Raw genomic sequence first — 24657 nt, forward strand, 5'->3', positions numbered from 1 at the left:
GAAGAAATAAACTTTAACTAAAAAAAAAAAAAAAAAAAGTAAGTGTAAGAATTTTACTTTTTACTATTATTTTTATTATTAAATTAATGGTGAGCAGGCATTGCATATGAAAGAAAGAGAGAGAAAGAGAGAAGCACCCTCCACAGGGTTTGGTCACATCATAATCTCCTTCCTCCAGTCCTTCCACCAGCCAGGATCCTGGGCATGCACGCTGGTGCCCAGGGTGTTCTCACACCAACTGGACTGTGGACTCGAACTGTGATGAGCATGTGGCTTCCAGCTCTGTAGTGTGGCACATTACCAACTACTCTACAGAGGCTGAGCTGCAATTGCATTTTGATGAGTGTTTAATGCTCTGTTTGTTCAGCTATGGAGTGAAAGTATATCCTCACTTTAAAAATACAGCATAATAGGGGCTGGCAGGTGGCGTGGTGGTTAAGGGTGCTGAACTCCCATATGGCTGATGGCGGTTCAAGTCCCAGACTTGGCAGCTTGCTTTCTTACTTTCTCTCTCCCACTCTGTCCCTCTCTGGTCAAATTAAAAACAAACAAACAAAATAAATAGAAGTTAGATAATGTAATTCTTTAAAAAAAATACAACATAATAAAACCTGGACTTTATGAAGGGATCCTACCTGTATTCATCATGTAAGTGCTCTTACGTTTACTCTACAGTTAAACTGTTTGGAAAAATCTAGGGTAGAGAGAAGGGAGGATCAAAAAAAGTAGAATCAGAAAATAGCACAGGTGGGAGAAGTATTGCTGAGATAAGATAAAAAGGTCCAGTTCAGAAAATAAACTAGAAAAATAACACATTGTGTGGAACTGAATCTCACCAAACTACCACCTGCGCCAAACTTCTTCCTGTGAGACCTGGAGTACCAGAGTGTAGGAAACTGATCTCCCCACACTTTAAAAAGAGGAAAGGGGGGGAAAGAAAACCACCCTGCCAAGGCCTCGTGCCATTAAGGAGATTACTCTATACAGGCCACCCAGCAACAAAGTCACATTACATGTGGCTTTAAACAATCCACCCTGCAGGTAACCCTGGCATAGCTTAGTCACTGTTGAAACTATTACCTCCTACAAAGTATTACATGTTGTCTGTATGGACACACCAGGGTTAAGGCTTCTGTAACCGTTAAAAAGCTGCTGGGCAGAAGCCCATTTTCCAGATTGATGTAGAGAAGACAATCAAAAGAGAAAGAATATAAACATGTGTTCCTATTTTTTTCCTGATTATAGGTATGGAAGATTTTCATTTTAGAAAATGTTAGAAATCGAGTAGAAAGCAGAAAAGGCCCTCTTTCCTTCAGTGAACTCAAGGCCATACTGTTAATAGTCTGGCACATTCTGTTCAGTTTGGGGTTATTGTTAACAGTCTCTTTGCAAGCAAATATCTGCGTGATTGTATACCCATAACAATTGACTTAAGAGCTCTCCCATTAGTGAACTATCGGGCTGATACTAATTTTGCGCTGTTATAGTAATACCATGATGTATGTCTCTGGACAATTTTTGATAATATCCATAGGAGAGATTCCTGGAAGTTAAATCGCTGAATCGAAGGCTCTTGATTCACTTTGCCAAATGACTTTCCAGAAGGCACGGATCAATTTCTACCCTCACCAGCAGAGTATGAATGCCTTGTTCATTTCACCCATGCCAGTACTAAATCAGAGCTTACAACAGAAACAAAATTTCCCTAATTTACAGCTGAAAAACAAGATAGCTGTTTCAATTTGCATGTGAGGCTGGAATGAAAATTCAGTTTATTGGCCATCTGTGTTTTTCTTGTGAATTCTCTGTTCATATTTTTTTTTAACCTATTTTTCCGGTTGAAGTTCTAGTATTTTTATTTTTTATGAGCTGTGTGTTTAGAAAGGATGTAAAATAATTGATTTCTTATTTGTTTCTCTGTTAGTACTTTATTTTTTAACTTACAGAAATTTGAAGTCTTTTAGTCGACTCTCTTTAAGATCTTTTCTGTTGCTCCTCATTGTTAGAAAATTGTTACCTTTCTGATCAAATGTATTTTCCTCTAGCTTTTTAATCATATGCCTTTTTTATTTTTTAGGAGAGGTTTTTGCTATAGGGCATGCGTGCTCGCCAGAAAGAGAGACAGAGAGACAGAAAGTGAAAAATCACCCCCTGGGGGGATGGCCATGCCTCAATCCCCTCTCCTCCATTCTCCTCTCAGGATCTTGGGCACGCACACACATGTGCCCGGCATGAATTTAAGCCACCACATCCGGGACTTGAACCATGGTCGACTACATGGGAATCCAACGACATAGCCATTATGCCAACTGCTGGTCCGGATATGCCTTTTAAAAAATATTCAACCTGACAACCTATTTGCACATGTTACGAAGTCAGGGTTTCTCCCACACAGTCCCACTTGAAAGCTAACTTTGTTACAGCAGGATCATTACAAGACTCCACTGATTTGCTATGCTTTACTTATATTACCTTCCTTACACAGAGTCTGAGCTTAATTTATTTTACTGTCTTAATTGTAGTTTTACAGTGTTTTCTTAACCTAATGTCAAGAATTTTTTTCTTTATGAAAAAAAGTAGCTATTCTTCATGAAAAAAGTAGCCATGAAAAAATGTAGCTATTCTCACTTGCTTATCCTTATAAGTAACATTTAGAATACACTATCCAGCTTTTGAAAACACATCACATTGTGATTCTGACACATTAGCATAATTAATATTCTTTTTTTTTTTTTCTGTTTTTGGAGAGGTTTTTGCTATAGGGTACGTGTGCTCGCCAGACAGACAGACAGACAGACAGAGAGACAGAAAGCAAGGAATCCCCCCCCCAGGGGGTTGGCCACGCCACAATCCCTTCTCCATTCTCCTCTTAGGATCTTGAGCATGCACGCACACGCGCCCGGCGTGAGTTTAAGCCACCAGGTCCGGGACTCGAACCACGGTCGACTATGTGGGAGTCCAGCAACATAGCCATTACGCTAACTACTGGTCCCAGTATAATTAATATTCTTAAAATGCTCTCACACAATTAAGGCATTCCCTTAAGAAACAGACTGCCTACTTCTTTATTCGGATTACCCTTCTTGGTAAAAATTTTAAAATATGTAATTCTCACATATTGCAGGTTTAGAGTATGTCCAAGAAATTTAGATTTCTTTTATAGTGGGAATGAGCGTTCACCTCCTTATATTTTCTAAGGAAGCTGATTTACATCATTAAAAACAAACAGATCTTTGTTGGTTTCTAGATAAACAGTCATTTCACTCGAATACACACAGTGCCCGTCCATAATACCAGCACTCCTATACTTCTGGTATGAGTATAAATTAATCAAAGCTTTCTGGAAAGTAATTTGGCACCCTATATCAAGAGCTTTTGACCTACTAATTTCGCTTCAAGAATCTATTCCAAGAATATTATCAATCAATCATATCATCTGCAAATAATGATAACCTTGGCTTATTTCTATAATCTGTAATTCTACACTGATGTACACTGCTCAGGGCATTGGTAACATTCAGCATTCCCAGAATCCTTCTCGTCAGGATCCTGGGCACTGACACCAGTGTTGTGAGTTTTATGGGTTTTTCCAAGCTACTGGGACTCGAACTGCAGCCACGGGGGATCCAGCTTCCACCACACAACGCTTCACTACTCACTGCATTTCGCTGCCAGCCCATCTTAATGTTTTAAGAGAAATGTCCCATAGGACAATGACTGTCCATTACTTCAGAGTAATAGTCATCTTTAGAATTTAAAGAAAAGATGCCTCCCTATACCAAAGGGATGCGAAATTATGTTTTATGTCATTTCAGAAGTTTACAGGCTATTAAAAGATATCTACACAGGTCATAAACCTAAGTCCTAGCATTTTATCATTCAATGTATAATTCCTTTTTTTTTTCTTTTAACAAATTAAGGAAATATCTATGAATTCTTAGTTTAAGAGTTAGGTTTTCCCCCAGGATTAAGTACTATACTTTATCCTAAATAGCTTTTAAAATAGAATTATTTCTTTAATTTTATTTATTATTGTTATTATTCTTTTTAATTTGACCGGAGACAGAGAGAGAGAGAGAAAGGGAAAGTGAAAAAGCAAGCCACCAAGTCTGGGACTCGAACTGTGGTTGGCCATGTGGGAGTCCAGCACCACAACCACTGCATCACCTACTGGGTCCCTGCAAGTCTTTTTTTTTTTTTTTTGTCAAGTTTTTTTTTTTTTTTTTTTTGCTATAGAGTGCACCTGCTCACCAGAAAGACAGAGAGACAGAAAGTTAGAAATCACCCCCTGGGGGGATGGCGATGCCGCAATCCCTTCTCCATTCTCCTCTTGGGATCTTGGGCACACATGCACACACACCCGTGTGTGCCACCAGTTCCAGGACTCGAACCACGGTCGACTACATGGGAGTCCAGCGACATAGCCTTTACACCAACTGCTGGCCCCATGTAAGTCTTTTTTTAAATAACCATTTTATTTTGTAGCAAAGAATAAAACAGAATTGTGCCACAAAATAGCAACTCATGACTTGGGCCGGTTAACATCAATGTAAGAGTTGCCAGACCACAAAATTCAGCGATTGGAAGAACTACAGATGATACAAATTAGAAACATACCTTAGAACTGCAGCGAATGAAACGATAGTATGCTACACTACTGTATCGCAGTTTGCCCCAGGAAGGACTGAGGCAGCTCTGGGGGAACAGGGACACAGCAGATAAACCTTTCAAAGGGGTTACTTTGAAAACTCACCTTTTCCAATGTGCCGCCTGGTGTTTTCAATAGTGGAATTCCGGTTAACGTTGGACAGCAGCCCAAGGCAAAAGCGGTTCTTGTTGTTGGAAGGATCGGTGAAACCGTCCACCAACACGCTCGTGGAGGAGGCATGGAACGCTTCGCCCACGCGATTGTTGAGCTCATAGTAGACAATAGAGCACCAGTGTTTTGGCTCCTCATAAGCAACCGCCTGAACATCTGTAAGAAAGAAAAGGTTATGTCAACTAAGGTTCGTGCCTCAGGCTCTCAAAAACTGAAACTGTGCTGGAGAATTGGCTCAGGGTCATGAAATGAAGATACGGAAAAGCAACTGCTGTGACGTCCTCGTGTTCCGATGATGTCTAAAGCAGGAACTTCTAAGTGAGATGTTCTCCTTTAATTAGAGAACAATTTTTGCCAGTTATGATCAGATAACCAAAACACCAGGTAAGCAAGCACAGCAGCAGCATTTAGTGAATACTAACAACCTGCTAATTGCTCTGTGATATGCACAAATGGAAATTGCCCTGACCACAGACCCTGGCCCACCATCTAAAGAAACGCCAACAAGTGACAAGTGAAAAAACAAGTGGGGAGAGAACAATTAGAGGAGAGGAAATAATGCCAGACCCTGCTGGCATAAAACGCAGTGACTTTCAGCAAAGCCTCAGTTTGCTTGTGCTTTCTCAACGCCATGAAAATCAGTTCCCAGCTATTGATAAGAAGTTACTTTACTTTATCCTCCGTGGCCAATAACCATTGCAGCGACAGTTTTGCCTCAGTTCTCAAACTCAGGAAGAAGTCTCGCCAGCTGGCCGTTCTTCCAGGATGAATCATATCTCTCTCATCCAGATTTCATGCTAACTTCCTTATATTTGCTTTAAGTCATGCAGAGCAGGTGTGTTTTGTCTCCCCATTCCCAGAATGGGCCAACAATGGAAATTACCCAACTTCACTGACAGGATGCGGCTCGTTAAGTCAAATCTCCTAAGACCAACAACTCTCCAAACAACCTGCTTCTGTATCTTTGCCACGAGCAGGTTTTGAAGAGAAGTTCCTTCTGCTGGAGCACCTCTCCCACCACTGCCTAGGGAGCCCGGAGATACAGGCCATCTATTAATATTTCCAGCATACCAATATGTGATGATCGGAGGTTGACGGTGCCTGGGGTGTCCAATCATTAAAACAGGAAAGAAAACCTGCATCAGAAGCACAAACTATGACTGCTAGGAGAGGAGACCTCTGGGCTTGTTTATTTCTCCCATGACAAAGAGACAGAGAGTCACACCAATAGGGTCTTCACATGGCAATCCACCCCCAGCCTCAGCCAGCCCAGGCTGCAGGTGTGTGCACGTGCCACCCAGGACGTGAACCCCAGCCCGTGGCCACGCGTGTCTTGCACTGCGCAGTGCCAGTTCACAGCTGCATGCTGTCTGGTCCGGTCCTGTGTTCTCAGTACCGATGGTCACAAATATAAAAAGGCGCTCCTCTTTAGAATTTGGCAAAGAAAACAAGGAAAGTTATCACTGAAAACACAACTAAAGTAGGTGAGCTGAAAACACATACTATTTTCTTTGTTGAGCCTTGCTCCTATGTCAATTTACTAGAACTGAAAGAGCAGTATTTTAGTAATTTACAAGCACCAAAATTTTTTTTTTTTAAGTTTCGCTATAGGGTGCCTATGCTCACTGGAGAGAGACAGAGAGAAGGTGAGAAATCACCCCCCATAGGAGGGAGAAGATAGCCATGACACAATCCCTTCTCCATTTTCTTTGGGATTTTGGGCATGCACACAGAGGTGCCCAGTGTGATTCTCAAGCCACCGGGATGGGGACTCAAACCACAGAGTCAGCCATGTGGGATCCAGCTGCCTTAACCTCCATGCCACCTCCTGGCCCACAAGTGCCAAATCTTAAAGAAGCCTGCAACATCATTAATAGAAGGCTTTTAGCAGCTCTCAAGATTATTCAAAGTAACTATTCATCTAGGTAAGGGTTGACACGTTTTCCTGTGAAAGGCCATGGAGATTGTGTAGGTCATACAGGCTCTCCTGCAACTGTCTGCCTCTGCCCTTGCTGCACAAAAGAAGTCAGAGATAATATATAATGAATGAACACAACAGGGTTCCAATAAAGCTTTATTTGCAAAAAGGCGGCAGGCGGAATCAGCCTATGGGTGACAGTTTGCTGACCCCTGCTCTAGGAAAACCACCAAAGGTTAGAAAAATAATAAGCCCCACAGTCCTTCCTCATGAAAATATTAACTGACTATATTTATTTTACTTGGTGAAACTTTAAAGTCCATCTAAAGGAAGAAAATCTTAAAGCTATTTAAAGGTCATTTCCGGAAATCAGACACGTTAGCCGTAACCACAATAGTCACAGGGTCCATGTGCACTAACAGTTTCCCTGTGCTGCACCCACTCTCTGCAACAGTCCTGTTCCCCAAATACAAATTCCCAAGATGCATGTGGTACGTGTTATTTTCCCTAACCAGTCTATTTGCTGGCTCATAATTATGCTTCTATTCTATTTTATTCATCATCATCTCCTTCATTTGATGAGAGAGAGAGAGAGAGAAAGTGAGAAAGTGAGCCATCAGGTCCAGGGTTCAAACCACAGCTAGCTATGTGGGAGTCCAGTGCCTTAATTACCATGCCACCTGCTGGCCCCCATAATGTTTGAGAGGATGTTCTGGAGATGATCAGGAACCATAAAATACACAGCCAGCAACCACCACAAAAGACACGCACATCACTGACCGAAAAGTCAAGTATTCCAGGGACCAGATGGTGGCACAGCAGTGTAAGTGATACTCCGTGAGGATGAGCTACGTGGCCAGTCCCAGGTTCTTGCCTGGAGACCCTCTGTATATGCCAGACATGTGTGTGCCCTTGATCCAGGGCTGGCTGAGGCTGAGAGTAGATCATGGCACAAGACCCTGCTAGAGTTGTTGTTTCTCTCAATAGCTGTCTCTCTCTCATAGAAGAAGTAAATAAACTCCTTTAAAAAGTGTACATTCTGGGGATCAGCAGATGGTGTAATGGTTATGTCACTGAACTCCCACTTAGTTGACCACAGGGTTCGAGCCCTGGACCATGTGGCCTGAAACTCATGCGGGGTGTATGTGCATGCGGGCCTAAGATCCCAAGAGGAGAATGGAGGAGAAGAGATTGGGGCAAGGCCATGCTCCCAGGGGCAGAGGGAGGGGTTGATTTCTTGCTTTCTGTGTCTCTGTCTGTCTCTTTCTCTCTGGCAAATACACACATCCTATAGCAAAAATCATTTTTAAAAAAATGTAATCAACCACAGTTTGAGTCCTGGACCTGGCAGCTTAAAACTCATGCTGGGCATGTGTGTGTGTGTGTGCCCAAGATCCCAAAAGGAGAATGGAGGAGAAGGGATTCAGTGTGGCCATATCCCCTGGGGGAAGGGGTGTGTTTTCTCACTTTCTGTCTCTCTGGCAAGCACATGCACCCTATAGCAAAAATCTGTCCAAAAAAAGAAAGGAAAAAAAGTGTACATTCTGATGCATTATACTACACATCTAAGATAGGTTCTTTAACATCAATTTTGTAATAATACATTTTGTTTTTATTTTTGCCAAAAGGTTCATGTCCTCACCAGAGACAGGCAGACAGAGAAAGTGAGAAATCACCTTCCAAGGAGGATGGCCACACTGCAGTCCCTTTTCCTCCAGTCTCTTCTTGGGATTATGGACACACATGCACCTACCATGAGGGGTCTGGGACTCAAACTGCACAGCCAGTCACTTGGGATCCAGCCCTTTAAGCTCTATGCCACCTGCTGGCCCTAGAGTTTATTTAGTTATTTTTTGGGGGGGATGGGGGGGGGAGGATTTTTTTTGCTATAGGGTGTGTGTGCTTGCTAGAAACACAGAGAGAGACAGAGAGACAGAAAGTGAGAAATCAGCCCCCAGGGGGATGGCCACGCCACAATCTGTTCTCCTCTCTTCTCCTCTCAGGATCTTGGGCATGCATGCACATGCGCCCGGCGTGAGTTTTAAGCCACCGGGTACGGGACACGAACCGCGGTCGACTACGTGGGAGTCCAGCGACATGGCCATTATGTCAACTGCTGGTTCCCAGCCTAGCCCTTTCTTACAGATGCTCAGGAAGTCTACCAAAGTACGATGACCTGAGTTCTCGCCTCGCTTACACCTCTGCACCTGCCCCTGGAAGAATGAAGATACCCTCTGCTCAGTCACTGCTGAGGGTAACAGAGCTGGAAATAAAGACCCACTCTGCTAGGGAGGGAAAGAAATACTCTGTTCTGTGTATAAGCTCTTTAGTGTGAGAAGAAGGAAATCTTGTGCCTCAGAGATTTCTGGTAACAAAGTCAGAAACATAAACAGAAAGGGTGGCCTGTGGCCTATTGGTTAAGGGAGCCAGATGCCACATGGCCTACCACAGTTTGAGTCCCAACCCAGTGGCTTAAAAACCAGATATATGTATGTGTGTACGTGCCCAGAGTCCTGACAGAAGGAGAAAACTCCAACAAGATAGCATAACCACACCCCATCGTGGGTGCTTTCTCTCTCCCTCACTCTGGTGAGCACAAGCACTGCCTTGCAATTAGACAAAAACAAAGTTAGAAACAAACACAAGAAAGAATAAACGTGGGGACCAGCAGTTAGCATAATGGCTATGTCGCTGAACTCCCATGTAGCCAACCACGGTTCGAGTCTTGGACCCGGTGGCTTAAACTCACGCCAGGCGCATGTGTGTGCGTGCCCAAGATCCCGAGAGGAGAATGGAGGAGAAGGGATTGCGGCATGGCCATCCCCCCAGGGGAGTGATTTCTCACTTTCTATCTCTCTGTCTCTGTCTGGTGAGCGCACACACCCTATAACAAAAACCTCGCCAAAATAAAAATTAAAAAAAAAAGAATAAACATTACTGGCTTGTTTCAGTTATACACAAAGAAGTGCTAGAAAAATAGTGTTTATGATTTTAGTCTAACTACAAAATAAACCTTTTAGAAAGCCCAGTTAATTTTGGAAGTCACCAGTGAAAACTCTACTTGCATGTTGTTAAGCATATTCTGTCTCAATACCCCTCTGTCCATTTAAAAAAATTCTTTCATCACCAGTTCAAAATGAGTAAGTATTAAAGGTCTAAACAGATGACTGCACAATTACACTCACGCCTTCATTAAGTTAAGTCGGTTAAGTCAGTGAGTGAGTTCATTTTTTTTTCAAAGAATTATTTAACTTTATTTACTTATTTTGATTTGACCAGAGAGGGGCGGAGCAAGAGACAGAAAGGGAAAGTGAGAAAGCAAGCCACCAGGTCCGAGACCTGAACCGTGGTTGGCCATGTGGAGTCCAGCACCCTCAACCACCACGCCACCTGCTGGCCCCCAGTGAATTTGTTTTTTTAAAGAAAAGACTCATTTGTGATCCAGAGAATTCTATGGAGCTTCTCTTAGCACGGTGCTTTCTCGAATTGCTATCTTTTTAAAGTCTTCTGAAAAATTTTGTGAGAAACTAACACTGAGATGCATAAACGTTAGACTTTTAAAAGAGAATAAGAAACAATTCATTTTACCTCCTCTGTTGATTTCTGAAGGCAGTGAAGGCGCCATCATATTTGTGTCCATTGGCTGAGAGCCGTCCTGGGTCATGGGGTCTTCAGGAGGCAGGTAAGCGGGTGGGGGTGTATCAGCTGAAAGGTTTCAAAAACATGATTTCTTAACCCTGTATAACACATATATTCCCTCTGTGCTGAAATTCTGATGAAGTCAAACTGACATTTTTAACCTTCCTATCAAAAGACTGGATACTGCAGACACTGGACTTGATGGTGTAATTTCCCCAAGTTGTCACCGTCCCACGGTCTTAGACAATTTTAGTGGAAATTCATTGGGAAGAAAAGTGTCAGTTTTAGAAGTTATCTGCCTATCCAGGATCATGCCATTTAAAAACAATCCGAGTATTTAAATGTACAATTGCCCCTTGGTATTCATGGGGATTGGTTCCCGGCCCCCTGCAGGTACCAAAACCCATGGGTGTCCAAGCTCCTTATAAAATGGTGCAGTATTTGGGCCGGCTTTGTAGACTGGTGGTTAAGGGAGTCACATACAACATAGCTGAACATGGTTTGAGTACTGGCGCTGGTGGCTTGAAAACCACACAGGACACACATGTGCACATGCCCTGGATCCTGACAGGGTGGAGAACTGAAAGAGAACAGATTATGGCGTGGCTATGTCACTAGGGGTGCGCCTCCTCCCTTTTCCTCTGTCTTTCTCTTGCTAGAAGCATGTGCCCCTTGACAATATTAAAAAAGGTACAGTATCTGTACATAACCTATGCACATCCCCTCATATTCTTTAAATCATCTCTAGATTATGTATAATGCCTAACACAAGGTAAATGCAAGGTAAATTGCTATTCTACTGGGAATAAAGACAAGAAGGAAAAGTATGTATGTGTGCAGTTCAGACCCGACAAATTTTCTCCCCTGGATACTTTCAATCCACGGTCGGTTAAATCCATGGACGTGGAACCTGCAATACCGACTGCACTTCTCTGCATTTCATGGTTCCACTGGCAGGAGAAAACCGATGAAAGCTACGTGGCACTTCTTAAGAGAAAACGCTTGAGGTGCTTAAACCAAGGGGCTTTAGGGAATTTACCAATTGAGTTTTATTATAGCTGATCAAACTAGATTTAAATGATTGATTTTCATGACTTTAATAGATCTCTTAGGACTACCTTCTTCCCACCAGTTTAAATAATAACTAGGTTTTTTTAAAAAAGAATTATTTATTTATTATGATTTGTCTTTAACTTGCTATAGGGCACATACACTCACCAGAGAGAGAGAGAGAGAGAGAGAGCCTACCACAGTTTGAGTCCCAACCCAGTGGCTTAAAAACCAGATATATGTATGTGTGTACGTGCCCAGAGTCCTGACAGAAGGAGAAAACTCCAACAAGATAGCATAACCACACCCCATCGTGGGTGCTTTCTCTCTCCCTCACTCTGGTGAGCACAAGCACTGCCTTGCAATTAGACAAAAACAAAGTTAGAAACAAACACAAGAAAGAATAAACGTGGGGACCAGCAGTTAGCATAATGGCTATGTCGCTGAACTCCCATGTAGCCAACCACGGTTCGAGTCTTGGACCCGGTGGCTTAAACTCACGCCAGGCGCATGTGTGTGCGTGCCCAAGATCCCGAGAGGAGAATGGAGGAGAAGGGATTGCGGCATGGCCATCCCCCCAGGGGAGTGATTTCTCACTTTCTATCTCTCTGTCTCTGTCTGGTGAGCGCACACACCCTATAACAAAAACCTCGCCAAAATAAAAATTAAAAAAAAAAGAATAAACATTACTGGCTTGTTTCAGTTATACACAAAGAAGTGCTAGAAAAATAGTGTTTATGATTTTAGTCTAACTACAAAATAAACCTTTTAGAAAGCCCAGTTAATTTTGGAAGTCACCAGTGAAAACTCTACTTGCATGTTGTTAAGCATATTCTTTCTCAATACCCCTCTGTCCATTTAAAAAAATTCTTTCATCACCAGTTCAAAATGAGTAAGTATTAAAGGTCTAAACAGATGACTGCACAATTACACTCACGCCTTCATTAAGTTAAGTCGGTTAAGTCAGTGAGTGAGTTCATTTTTTTTTCAAAGAATTATTTAACTTTATTTACTTATTTTGATTTGACCAGAGAGGGGCGGAGCAAGAGACAGAAAGGGAAAGTGAGAAAGCAAGCCACCAGGTCCGAGACCTGAACCGTGGTTGGCCATGTGGAGTCCAGCACCCTCAACCACCACGCCACCTGCTGGCCCCCAGTGAATTTGTTTTTTTAAAGAAAAGACTCATTTGTGATCCAGAGAATTCTATGGAGCTTCTCTTAGCACGGTGCTTTCTCGAATTGCTATCTTTTTAAAGTCTTCTGAAAAATTTTGTGAGAAACTAACACTGAGATGCATAAACGTTAGACTTTTAAAAGAGAATAAGAAACAATTCATTTTACCTCCTCTGTTGATTTCTGAAGGCAGTGAAGGCGCCATCATATTTGTGTCCATTGGCTGAGAGCCGTCCTGGGTCATGGGGTCTTCAGGAGGCAGGTAAGCGGGTGGGGGTGTATCAGCTGAAAGGTTTCAAAAACATGATTTCTTAACCCTGTATAACACATATATTCCCTCTGTGCTGAAATTCTGATGAAGTCAAACTGACATTTTTAACCTTCCTATCAAAAGACTGGATACTGCAGACACTGGACTTGATGGTGTAATTTCCCCAAGTTGTCACCGTCCCACGGTCTTAGACAATTTTAGTGGAAATTCATTGGGAAGAAAAGTGTCAGTTTTAGAAGTTATCTGCCTATCCAGGATCATGCCATTTAAAAACAATCCGAGTATTTAAATGTACAATTGCCCCTTGGTATTCATGGGGATTGGTTCCCGGCCCCCTGCAGGTACCAAAACCCATGGGTGTCCAAGCTCCTTATAAAATGGTGCAGTATTTGGGCCGGCTTTGTAGACTGGTGGTTAAGGGAGTCACATACAACATAGCTGAACATGGTTTGAGTACTGGCGCTGGTGGCTTGAAAACCACACAGGACACACATGTGCACATGCCCTGGATCCTGACAGGGTGGAGAACTGAAAGAGAACAGATTATGGCGTGGCTATGTCACTAGGGGTGCGCCTCCTCCCTTTTCCTCTGTCTTTCTCTTGCTAGAAGCATGTGCCCCTTGACAATATTAAAAAAGGTACAGTATCTGTACATAACCTATGCACATCCCCTCATATTCTTTAAATCATCTCTAGATTATGTATAATGCCTAACACAAGGTAAATGCAAGGTAAATTGCTATTCTACTGGGAATAAAGACAAGAAGGAAAAGTATGTATGTGTGCAGTTCAGACCCGACAAATTTTCTCCCCTGGATACTTTCAATCCACGGTCGGTTAAATCCATGGACGTGGAACCTGCAATACCGACTGCACTTCTCTGCATTTCATGGTTCCACTGGCAGGAGAAAACCGATGAAAGCTACGTGGCACTTCTTAAGAGAAAACGCTTGAGGTGCTTAAACCAAGGGGCTTTAGGGAATTTACCAATTGAGTTTTATTATAGCTGATCAAACTAGATTTAAATGATTGATTTTCATGACTTTAATAGATCTCTTAGGACTACCTTCTTCCCACCAGTTTAAATAATAACTAGGTTTTTTTAAAAAAGAATTATTTATTTATTATGATTTGTCTTTAACTTGCTATAGGGCACATACACTCACCAGAGAGAGAGAGAGAGAGAGAGAGAAAGTGAGAAAGCGAGGAAGCAAGCTGTCAGGTCCAGGACTTGAACTGTAGTCCAGCGTCTTTAACCACCATGCCTCAATAATCACGAGTTTTTAAATTCCCAATAACGGAATAATAGGAAAAAAATCAGTTCATTACAACTATCTTTTATTCAGAATTTATGTGTGTTTTTCTGAAGAGCACACACCCAGCTGACAAATAAGAGGGAAACAACAGGATTTTTGAAACAAAGGACACTAACACACGTCCTAGGTTTTTGTAACTTAGAATAAAAGGTACAGGTGTCCCATAAACGACCTTTTGTGATCCAAAGATGAGTTCCTCACTGGTTGTCATGTAACCATCTAATTAATATGTCCAACAGAGCCTTGGAGACAAATTTTTACCTTAGAGAGCCGTGAGTACTTGGACAAGTACTGCCGGCCACTCAAGGCAAGAGTGAGCTACAAATAACTAATGTGTGTTGAGTATCCCTTACCCATGAGAAGTGTTTTAGATTTTGAAAAGCTATTGTGGGGCTGGGACCCAAATCTAAACAAAAAATTCATTTATATATCATACACCCCTTACATACATAGATAGACTGAAGGTAATTGTTACACCGTTAATTTTATATTGCAGTGTTATAACTACAACCCATCACGAGAGGTCAGGTGCGGAGTTTTCCACTTGTGGGTATTGGAGCATTTTGGATTTCAGATTTTTGGATTAAGGATCCTCGACCCGCACTGCTCCTTCGGAGTTTCCCCATGATTTCCAAGACTAACTCGCCGGCTGAAGCAGAAGCCAACACCTTCTTCATGCAGCTGCTAAGAAGCAATGACTCAATGCGCTGGGACAAGGGACCTCATCTGGAGGCTGTTTCCACCCTTCTCCAACTTCTTTTAATTCAGCCTCTTCCCTGCAGCTGGAAGGCTGACTCTGTTTCACCTCAAGCCAGGAATGAAGACAGACCTTTCTCTGAGACCAAATCCAATTAATTTCTGCCAACAAGATGGTCAAAATTTCACTGGCAACCTATGGCATCAACACTGCCAAAGGGACCAGACAATTATGGGTGGGGTTCTACCGTTCCCAATATGGAACATTTTCTTGTCTGCATTTTCCTCTGCTTGGCTTTGCCTTAATCCCTGACAACTAGAAACAACTGGAAACAAAGTGTGAATTCAAGCAATAATCTTCCATTTTTTCATTCTTAGGCCCACCTTGGCTTGCCAGTGTTCAAGACTCCTGAAAGTAATCTCCTTGGCACTAACCAGACTGTCAAATCCAACAGGTTTGGGAGGAAGTAGATGAGTAGGCAATCACCGGATGGTATTCGTCTGATTTTTAAACTAGTCTAACTCCAGCCCTCCTCCCACACATCAAGCTTTAGATTGAAAACAAAGCAAATGTGAAATTAACAGGCTTAAAAAAAAAAAAAAGTGAAGTAATAAACATAAACCAAAGGAAGCAACACAGAGATCAATTTTCAGTTTTTAAAACTTCAGCATCAATGTTAAATTCAACTTTACTTGTTAACACAAACATTTCAAGTGGTCCGATAAATATGCCTGCCCACTTTCCCTTCCTAAAATTGTAATAAATGTCATGTATATCTCTATTTAGAATATGCTTCTTGAGATCTACTGGCAAAGAAATCTGGCATTATTATTTTTTTTTCTGAGATGCTTCTTTATTAACCTGTAACTTGAAAAATATGATGCGCTAATTGATCATTTATTTCGATAACCATTACACCATCAGTTATGTCTAAAAGAGAATAATTGCTTTTTGTCTTTGCTAAGTTAAACAAGCAGATGGTTTCCAGTACTTCTGTTGCAATTCCTTTGTTGTTAAGTATATATTTCTTGGGATTACATCACTATTTAAATAAATTTAATTATGTAGGGGAGTGCGGTCCCTCAGGAAATATCTTTTCTGAGGATGCACTTACAACAGGGGATTTCCCATGGATGAAATATTCATCGAGGTTGTGTTTCTCATAAGAGTGAATGTGTCTAACACATTATTTTCCTCTTTCTTTTATCAAGAGCAGAGATTGGAACAATTAGGCCACACCCAGAGGATGCAGCTGTTTCAAAACCTTTCAAAAATAAGGGGAAAATATAGCTTATTTCAGCATCTGTGATGGACAAATAAAACAAAACATTTGCTTACTTAGCTCTGAGGTCTTCTTTTGGCCAAACTGTACCCTAAGAGTGCTACAGCAGAGTGTCAGAGTCTAGAACTGAAGAGTCCCCTCCCTCCCGGGTGGCCCAGCTTCTCCCCAACCCAGTGGTAACACCAGGTGCTCTGACCACAGATGTCCTGCACATCCCGACCTACCTGGCATCTGGAAAGGGCTCCCTGGGTCTGAGCTGGTGGGCGAGTGAGGATAGGTGCTGCTGCTGCTTCCGGGGGAGTTGGGGTAACTGCTGTTGGGAGAATGAGGAAACGGGTGGCTGTTGGGTTGCTGGAAAGAATCCGGAAAAGTGGCGTTGAGTGGCATGTGAGGCTCGTTTTGTCCCAAGTTTCGGAACTGGGCTAAGAGGCTGTGCTGAGGATTGTATTCGCTGTGTCTAGGAACCAGCACTGGAGGAAGAACTGGAAAAAGGGAGAGAGAAAAAAAATAAAGATGAGAATGATGACAATCTCCACACAAAGTAAGTGATAACAAATTAGCTGAAGCCTGCCCTGCCCCTAACATGAAAGCACCGCTCTCAAGTGAAGTCATTTTACTCTCAGGAAAACGCGCAGGAACAGTCTGTGGAATCACTGATGCCACTGCCTGAGGTCTGCACTCTGCCCCAGGAAGTGCTGCCTGATGCATTCTGTGAGCCTGGAAAGTGGTAGGTGCCCCCGACTAATTTTTTCATTCACTCCACACCTAAGTTCCATTAAGAATATACACCACCACCAATTCCACCGTAAAGCCCTGCAGATAAGAATTACATTGAAGAGTTAACATTTACTGAATGATCTGAATTAATCACCACGAATGCTTTGAGTTGACAAAGCAGCAGTATAGTGAATGAGGTTGGGGTAAATGCAGTGAGCAGTGTAAAATTCAAAAGCCAGTCAAGAGAGTTGGTTACACAAATCGGCATGTTTTGTTGGACAGATTTTAAGTTGTGTGCGGTCCTAGTGCCCACACTGTTTTCCTAGGGATCTTAATATATTTTACCCACTTCTCAGTAATCCTTACTCTACATGGTAGGTCCAGGAAGAAACAGGCCATACCATCCATACTTTGCTTAACGAAACTCAAGATATAGAGGTGGTTAAGGTGCTGGATTCCCACAGGGAGGACGACCACGCCACAATCCCTTCTCCTCCATTCTCCTCTTGGGGTCTTGGGCACGCACGCACATGCGCCCGGCGTGAGTTTAAGCCACCGGGTCCGGGACTCGAACCGTGGTCAATTACATGGGAGTTCAGCGACATAGCCATTACACTAACTGCTGGTCCCGGTCCCTTCTTTTTGAAAAAAAAGGAAAAAAAAAGATATAGAGGCTCAAAACTAGGTAGCTGTTGAGAAGCAAACAACTGTCACTCTGAAAACTTAAGTGAGGAACCTAAGGCGTTAATAATGAGCCTGGTCATCAGTCTTCGGAAACCTCCTGAGGCAAAGCCACCAGAAATAGAATGATCCTAGAAGGTTAGGGCTGGCTAATAGTTACAGATCCCTGGTACTCGAACTGGGTTCCAGCCTGAATTTCCTTCCTGCCAGGGTCACCCAATGGCTTCTCCTAATAGTAAAGGCCTTTGGAATTCCTCTTCCTCTGTTGCCCCTCACTAGGAAGAGAGAAATATCTGTGTCCAGTGAAATAGCCATTACGCTAACTGCTGGTTCGGGAAAATGCACTCTTTAACACTTGAGTCACCACTTATGAGCTGAGAATAGGTTTTAAGTAAAAAATGGGTTTTTGAAAGTATTCAAACTTCTCATAACCTATATCTTAAATTCTTACAAAATCCTGTGGCAGTCAAATTTGCTGATTTCCTTACTGTTTGATCCTTTACAAACATTTTGAATACAAGTTCATTTTCTTTTTAGCACAGTGACAGAACTGCCCAAACCGAGTCATTAAAATCATGATAATTTTGGGACCAGCAGATGGCATAATGGTTACACATAGCCAACTGCAGTTTGAGTCCCAGACCCGGTGGCTTGAAACTCACGCCGGGTATGTGTGCGTGTGTGCCCAAAATCCCAAGAGGAGAATGGAAAAGAAGGGACTGTGGTGTGGCCATTCTCCCTGGGGGGGTGATTTCTCGCTGTCTCTCTTTGTCTCTCTGGTGAGCACAAATGCCCTATAATAAAAATCTCTCCTGCCCAAAAAAAAAAAAAAAAAAAAAAAAAAAAAAACAAGGACCAGCAGATGGCGTACTGGTTATATTACTAAACTCCCACGTTTAGTTGATTGTGGTTTGAGTCCTGGACCTGGTGATTTAAACCTCAGGCAAGGCACATGTGCTTGTGTGCCCAAAATCCCAAGAGGAGAAGGGATTGGAGCATGGTCATCCCCTCTGGGGGGTGATTTCTCACTTTCTGTCTGTCTTTCTGGTAAGCACACACACTCTATGGCAAAAAAAATCTAAAAAAAATAAGAAAATACAAAGGCAGTATTGGAATAGCTGGTTTAAATACACATCATAATTTCTCCTTTTCAACAGTCATCTCACATGTACACTACTTTGTTCTGTTGAAGAATTCCTAAGAAAGGCTCCCCCCAATGCCAATAAAAATCTGAATTCCAAAAGTAAGCACATATTGTGAGACGGTCCCACACCAGTCAGTCCCTGTGCAATCATGAACATTCCGTCAGTAGTTGTAGCCTGAGACTTACCACTCCCAGCTCACCTCTGGTCATCTAGCTATGGTTCCAACCACAATCCTTACCCTTAAAAGAGGCAAATGTTGGGGCCAGCACGTGGCATGGTGGTTAAGGCACTAAACTCCTACATGGTGGGTCATGGTTCAAGTCCAGGACCTGGCAGCTTGCTTTCTCACTTTCCTTCTCTTTCTTTTTCTGTCTCTCCCTGGTTGAATTAAAAATAATAATAATAATTTTTTAAAGAAGCAAATGTTGGTCTTTATACCCCTGCCTACAAATGCAGCACCAGAGAATGACCTGAATCAATCCTCCGTCTCCTCTATGATCCCTCCCTCTCACTACACACACAGATAACACTGCCTGGAGAGACTACTTTAGGGGTTCTTATCGTCTAATAGAGTTTAGTATTTTTTATGTCTCTCTTTCTCTCTCTCTAAATTGCCAGATGTTGTATGCACTAGCCAGAGAGAGACAAGAGAGATGAGGTGAGAGGGGAAGAGTCACCTGTGGGCATGGTCATGTTGCAATCCCTTCTCCTCCATTTCTCCATCCTGTTGGGATTCTGGGGGCACACATACACCTGGAGTGTTTTTCAAGCCACTGGGATTGGGATTCGAACCATGGCCAGCCTTGTATGATCCAGCTCCCTTAACCACTAGGCTACAGGGCCAGCTCCCAACAGTGTTAGAACAGAGGACTTGTCCCTAGTGCCTGCAGAGGGGGGCAGTTGTGGCAGGGAGAATTAACCTTTGCAGTACCCCAGCAAGGGTCCACGTGTCTCTGCATCCAGGCTAAACAAGACTCAGTGGTCCTCCGAGGACCCTGCTGTGTGATGCGCAGTGATTTGCTCTAGAGCCCAGTGCTGTCCTCAGCGCACAACACAGGTCTGACCAGCTTTCGCAAATACCTGGGAAATACGTCACCGAGTGCAACAAAGCAGCACCCTCAGAACAAATCTAACAAGAAGAGTAACTTTTCTTCTCAATTCTGATTATAGAGGTAGGATGAGAGACCAGCAGTTGGCATAATGGCTATGTCGCTGGACTCTCATGTAGTTGACCATGATTCGAGTCCCGGACCCAGTGGCTTAAACTCACACTGGGCACGTGTGCGTGCATGCCCAAGATCCCAAGAGGAGAATGGAGAAGGGATTGCGGCGTGGCCATCACCCCTGGGGGGTGATTTCTTGCTTTCTGTCTGTCTTTTTGGGCGCACGTGCCCTATACAAAAAAAAAAAAAACTCTCCAAAAAAAGGTAGAATGATTTTGCCAGCGCCAATATAGGCACAGTCATCTTTCAGTAAACTTAAAAATGTACTGAAGTGTTTCATGTCCTTAGGAAAATGCACGAATCTTCATATAATAGATTCGTATATACTAAGGTCTGTCTTTGTGTGTGTGAAGCATCTTTTTTTTTTTTTTTGAGAAGTTTTTGCTATAGGGCACGTGCGCTCACCAGAAAGACAGAGAGAGAGAGAGAGACAGAGACAGACAGACAGACAGAAAACAAGAAATCACCCCCCCAGGGGATGGCCATGCCACAATCCCTTCTCCTCTCGGGATCTTGGACACTCACACACACATGCCTGGCATGAGTTTAAGCCACCGGGTCTGGGACTTGAACTGCGGTCAACTACATGGGAGTCCAGCGACATAGCCATTACGCTAACTGCTGGTCCCTGTGTGAAGCATCTTACAACACGTGTGTATTTCAAGTTATTTGTGATACAGTTTCACTGTCTGCTGATGAGTAAGAGGAGCTCCTCCTTATCCATGGTTTCAGTTCCCAGTCAACCCCGGTCTGAAAACACTGCGAAAGCGGGAGGGAGGGAGGGATGGGCCACATTGATGTAATGTCCATTTGAGTAAAATAGTTTCATTCTATGTCTAGTTATTGTTAATCTCTTACTGTGTCTAATTTACAAATTAAGTTGTATTGCAGGTATGTAAATACAGGAGAAACAGGATGTAGACAGTTCTGTGCTAGCCATGGTTTCAGGCAGCCACAGGGAGTCCTGTGATGTATCCCCGGCAGTTAAGGAAGAATCGCTGTTTTTTGTTATCCCAGTTTGGAGCAATTATAATAAAGCTGCTGTGACCATTCTCTTTATTTAACTTATTTTGAAATAAGTTAAATAATAATTCAACTTACAAAAAAGTTGCAAGAATAGCATAAAGAATGCTTACATGCTCTTTACCCAGATTCTCCAGTTTTTAACACTTACCACATTTACTTAATCGTTTATCCTGTCTTCCTTCCCCCTTCCTCCAAACACACACACTATCTCTCGCTCTCTTTTTCCACATCATCTGAGAGCAGAGAACATGTATCATATAACATTTCAGAGTATTTCCTAAAAAGAATACTAACTTGTGTGCAGTTATTAAACTGTGGAATTCAACCGATATAATTCTAATATAAAAATAATAGTCCCACTTTGTCTACTGTTCCAACAATGTCCTATATGTCCTGACTGCCTAATAGCGGATCTAGGCAGAAATCTTATCATACTTTGTTATCAAATTTCTTTAATGCCCTATAGTCTGGAATAGTTCCTCAACCTGTTTATAGCTTTCATGCTTCTGGCATTTTAAAATACAGGGCAGTTATTTTATAGGCTCTCTCTTGAGCTGGTTTCTCTGATGTTTCCCCATGATTAAGCTCAGATTTGCTGCAACTACAATGGAAGTGCTATTATGCCCTCCTCTGGGTGTACATCAGGAAGCAAACCGTGCCTCTTTGCCTGTTACTGATGATGCGAATCTCCATCACTTGGTTAAAGTGCTGTCCAATTCCTCCACTGTATAATTCTATTTTTGTAACAATTGGTGGGGAGATACTTTGAAACTATGCAAAAAAAAGTGTGTGTGTGTGTGTGTGTGTATGTATTACTTCAAATCTACTCAATTTATCCTCAGAATCCTTCTGAGACATTTTCCCAGTACTTCTCAATGTTTTCCAGAAAAGTAAACCACAGGGACAGACATTACACTTTTCTGTGGTCCCAGCAGCTTCATGAGATTTGGGAAGTTACACTGAAGTTTTGCTTTGTTTTACAGATCTGTTTATAAATGTTCTATTTCTCATTATCAAATGTAAAAGTGACATTTTGAATAACTTACCATGTGTGAAACAGACTCCCTAGGAAGACATACACTGCACTTATGTCTCTGAGTGCCCAGTACATCACATGGGGCTGCAGGTGGTGGTAAGACCCCAGTTTGAATGTTTGCATTTCCTAAATTTAATCAGTTCATATACTATCTTAACAAAGTTAGTCATTTCCCAGAAAACAGCAATAAAATATCATTTGCTAACAGTAAAGAGGAAGACAATAAGGGAAGAGACAGACAAGATACAAAACTAGACTCTAAACCTTAGATCATTTATGTTGAAGCAAGGAAGCACTCACCAGTAAGATTTTTAGACGATACCATATTCTGCAAAATTAACATTAACACCATTGCCACCACAAATATTAACTATGAACCTCAATTGTGCTGAGCACATTAGCCCACTTTGCACACAAGTGTAGGGGGTAACTTACTCACCCCAGGTCTCTAGAGTTAGAATTCAAAGAAGTATAGGGGCCAGCAGGTAGTATAGTGTTTAAGGTGCTAGACTCCAACATGGCCGACCACGGTTTGAATCCTGGACCTGGCAGCTTGACAGTCATGCCAGGTGTGTGTGTGTGTGTGTGTGTGTGTGTGCCCCAAATCCCAGGAGAATGCAGAAGAAGGTACTGTGGTGTGGCCATTCCCCATAGGGGGCGATTTCTCCCTTTCCCTCTCACCATCTTTCACCTCGTCTTTCACCTCTCTGGGGAGTGCATGTGCCCTAGGGCAAAAATCTTTTAAAAAAGAAAGAAAGAAAGAGAATTAAAAGAAATGAAATGAGCACTTTCAACCAAGATGTCCCACTGCCTCAATAACTGAACGTCTCCAAGAATGCTACATTATGTTTTATATAGTCTGTCTAAGGCATAGGGGATAGAATAAATGCCAGAGTGTTTCTGGACAAATGAGTCAATTTAAAGCAGAAAATGCCAACCTACTTTAATTAACTTGGTTATGAAAAGCACCTACCACCCGATGATCAATGAATTATCACCAAAATCTAATTAGTCCAGTTTGAAGACCTTGTAAGATGTCTGTAAGTTGTGGCTTGCTTGGATAGTCCCAATTGGTACCTGTTGTCCACTGTAATTAGTAATAGGTGCCTTTGCCCATCTCGAAAATGTCCTGGCTTGGATAATAAATTATATAGTCATCTTAACTATAAGTAATAATTAAGCTTGGAAATGGAAAGAGGTGGGTCTGGAACAGCTGCCAGCCCTAGAAAAAAAAAGTATTCATGTGGAAGAGAAGAGGCTCGTGGACACGGCAGGATGGAGGAAGCCAACATCAATGTCATGCTCTGAAATAACAGGCCTCGGCACTTCCTGCCTGAGTGGCATCCTCCAGGACAGTGCTGTTGCTACTCTCTCTGATATGTCCCCGGAGCCCCCTCCCCTCACACTGGTCCTTTTAATTTCCACAGTATTCCAGGAAAGGCATAATCAAGACACCTCTTCTACTGGGGGAAAGGGAAGAAACACCTAGACTAATCATCCATGTTTAAGCAGCTTTCTGCCTGCAATTTTCATTTCTTGAACCGGCCTGCAGAGTCAATTTGCAAATTCTAGGCCTGACTGAGGTCAGAAAAAGGAAGGGCGAGAGGGTGAGAGATGTCTGAGTCTTATTCTTTCTGCATTTCAGACTATTTCTATTGCATAGTAAACAAACAAAGGAGCACTGCCTTTTCTGGAGCACCGTTTTCCTAGATTCCTAGGTATACTATTTCTGAGGACACGAAGGTCACGCCTACTTGGTAACCTCAAAGAAAGACCCAAGTCTGAGGCTTTTTAAGGGCTACTGTTCCTGCTGGTTAATGTAAGTACCAAGAATCTCTAATTTAGTTTTAGTTTTTTACTATAGGGCATGTATGCTCACTGTGGAGGTAGAGACAGAGAGAAAGCACCCCCAAGGGGAATGGCCACACCACAATGCTTTCTCCTTTATTCTCCTCTCGGGATTTTGGGTATGCACTCACATGTGCTCATTGGTTTTTTCAAGCCACTGGGTCTGAGACTTGAACCACTCAGTCAGCCATGTGGGAACTAGCCACCTTAACCACCTAGCTGCTGGTTGTCCCCAAGAATCTCCTTTGAAAGCAGAGTCCAACGTTAAAACACCTGTCTTTGGACATACAAATTTCTTTTTGATTTGAGTCATTAAAACTCAGGTTGTGTGTTCTAACCCTCATAGAACCCTGACCTGGTTTTGCACACCACCCCTCAAGAGTATTCTGAAACAAGGCCCCTTGATGAAAACATCAATCCTCCTTCCACCTGCTTGACAATCTCTGACTGTTTTATGGCTGTAAAAGAAAGAATCTTCTGATCTTTTCTGGACTTCTCAGGGGGAAACAAACTTCAGATTTCTGATTTTTCTCAGTGATGTAACTGCACTTTTCAAACTATGCATCTCTTTCAGAAAAAAAAAAGAAAGAAAAGAAAAGAAAGAAATCTCTTTTCTCACCAACAAAAAACATCAAAGAACATTTCAGGAAGTAAAAATGTCAGCAGGTATTTGTGATTCTGGTATCGGACTCGGCTTTTCTGTGTTGCCACCAAGGCACAAGGAAGAAGAAAGAAAGAAAGAAAGAAAGAAAGAAAGAAAGAAAGAAAGAAAGAAAGAAAGAAAGAAAGAAAGAAAGAAAAGAAGGAAGGAAAGAAA

The 24657-nt window shown here is 42.4% G+C and overlaps 1 protein-coding gene across 1 annotated transcript in view; it reads right to left on the reverse strand.

Annotated features, from left to right (window-relative positions):
* The window catches only part of SMAD1 (SMAD family member 1), a 103467-nt gene that overhangs the window by 21897 nt on the left and 56913 nt on the right, over positions 1-24657 (reverse strand). The window contains exons 3-5 of the mRNA XM_006143472.3: positions 16389-16646; positions 12767-12883; positions 4754-4975 (exon numbers count right to left, since the gene is read on the reverse strand). Coding sequence (XP_006143534.1) covers positions 4754-4975; positions 12767-12883; positions 16389-16646 — 597 coding nt within the window. The remainder of the gene's footprint in view (positions 1-4753; positions 4976-12766; positions 12884-16388; positions 16647-24657) is intronic.

Source organism: Tupaia chinensis, unplaced genomic scaffold (assembly GCF_000334495.1).
Source record: "Tupaia chinensis unplaced genomic scaffold, TupChi_1.0 Scaffold000098_3, whole genome shotgun sequence".
In the NCBI taxonomy this organism is placed as follows: Eukaryota; Metazoa; Chordata; class Mammalia; order Scandentia; family Tupaiidae; genus Tupaia; species Tupaia belangeri.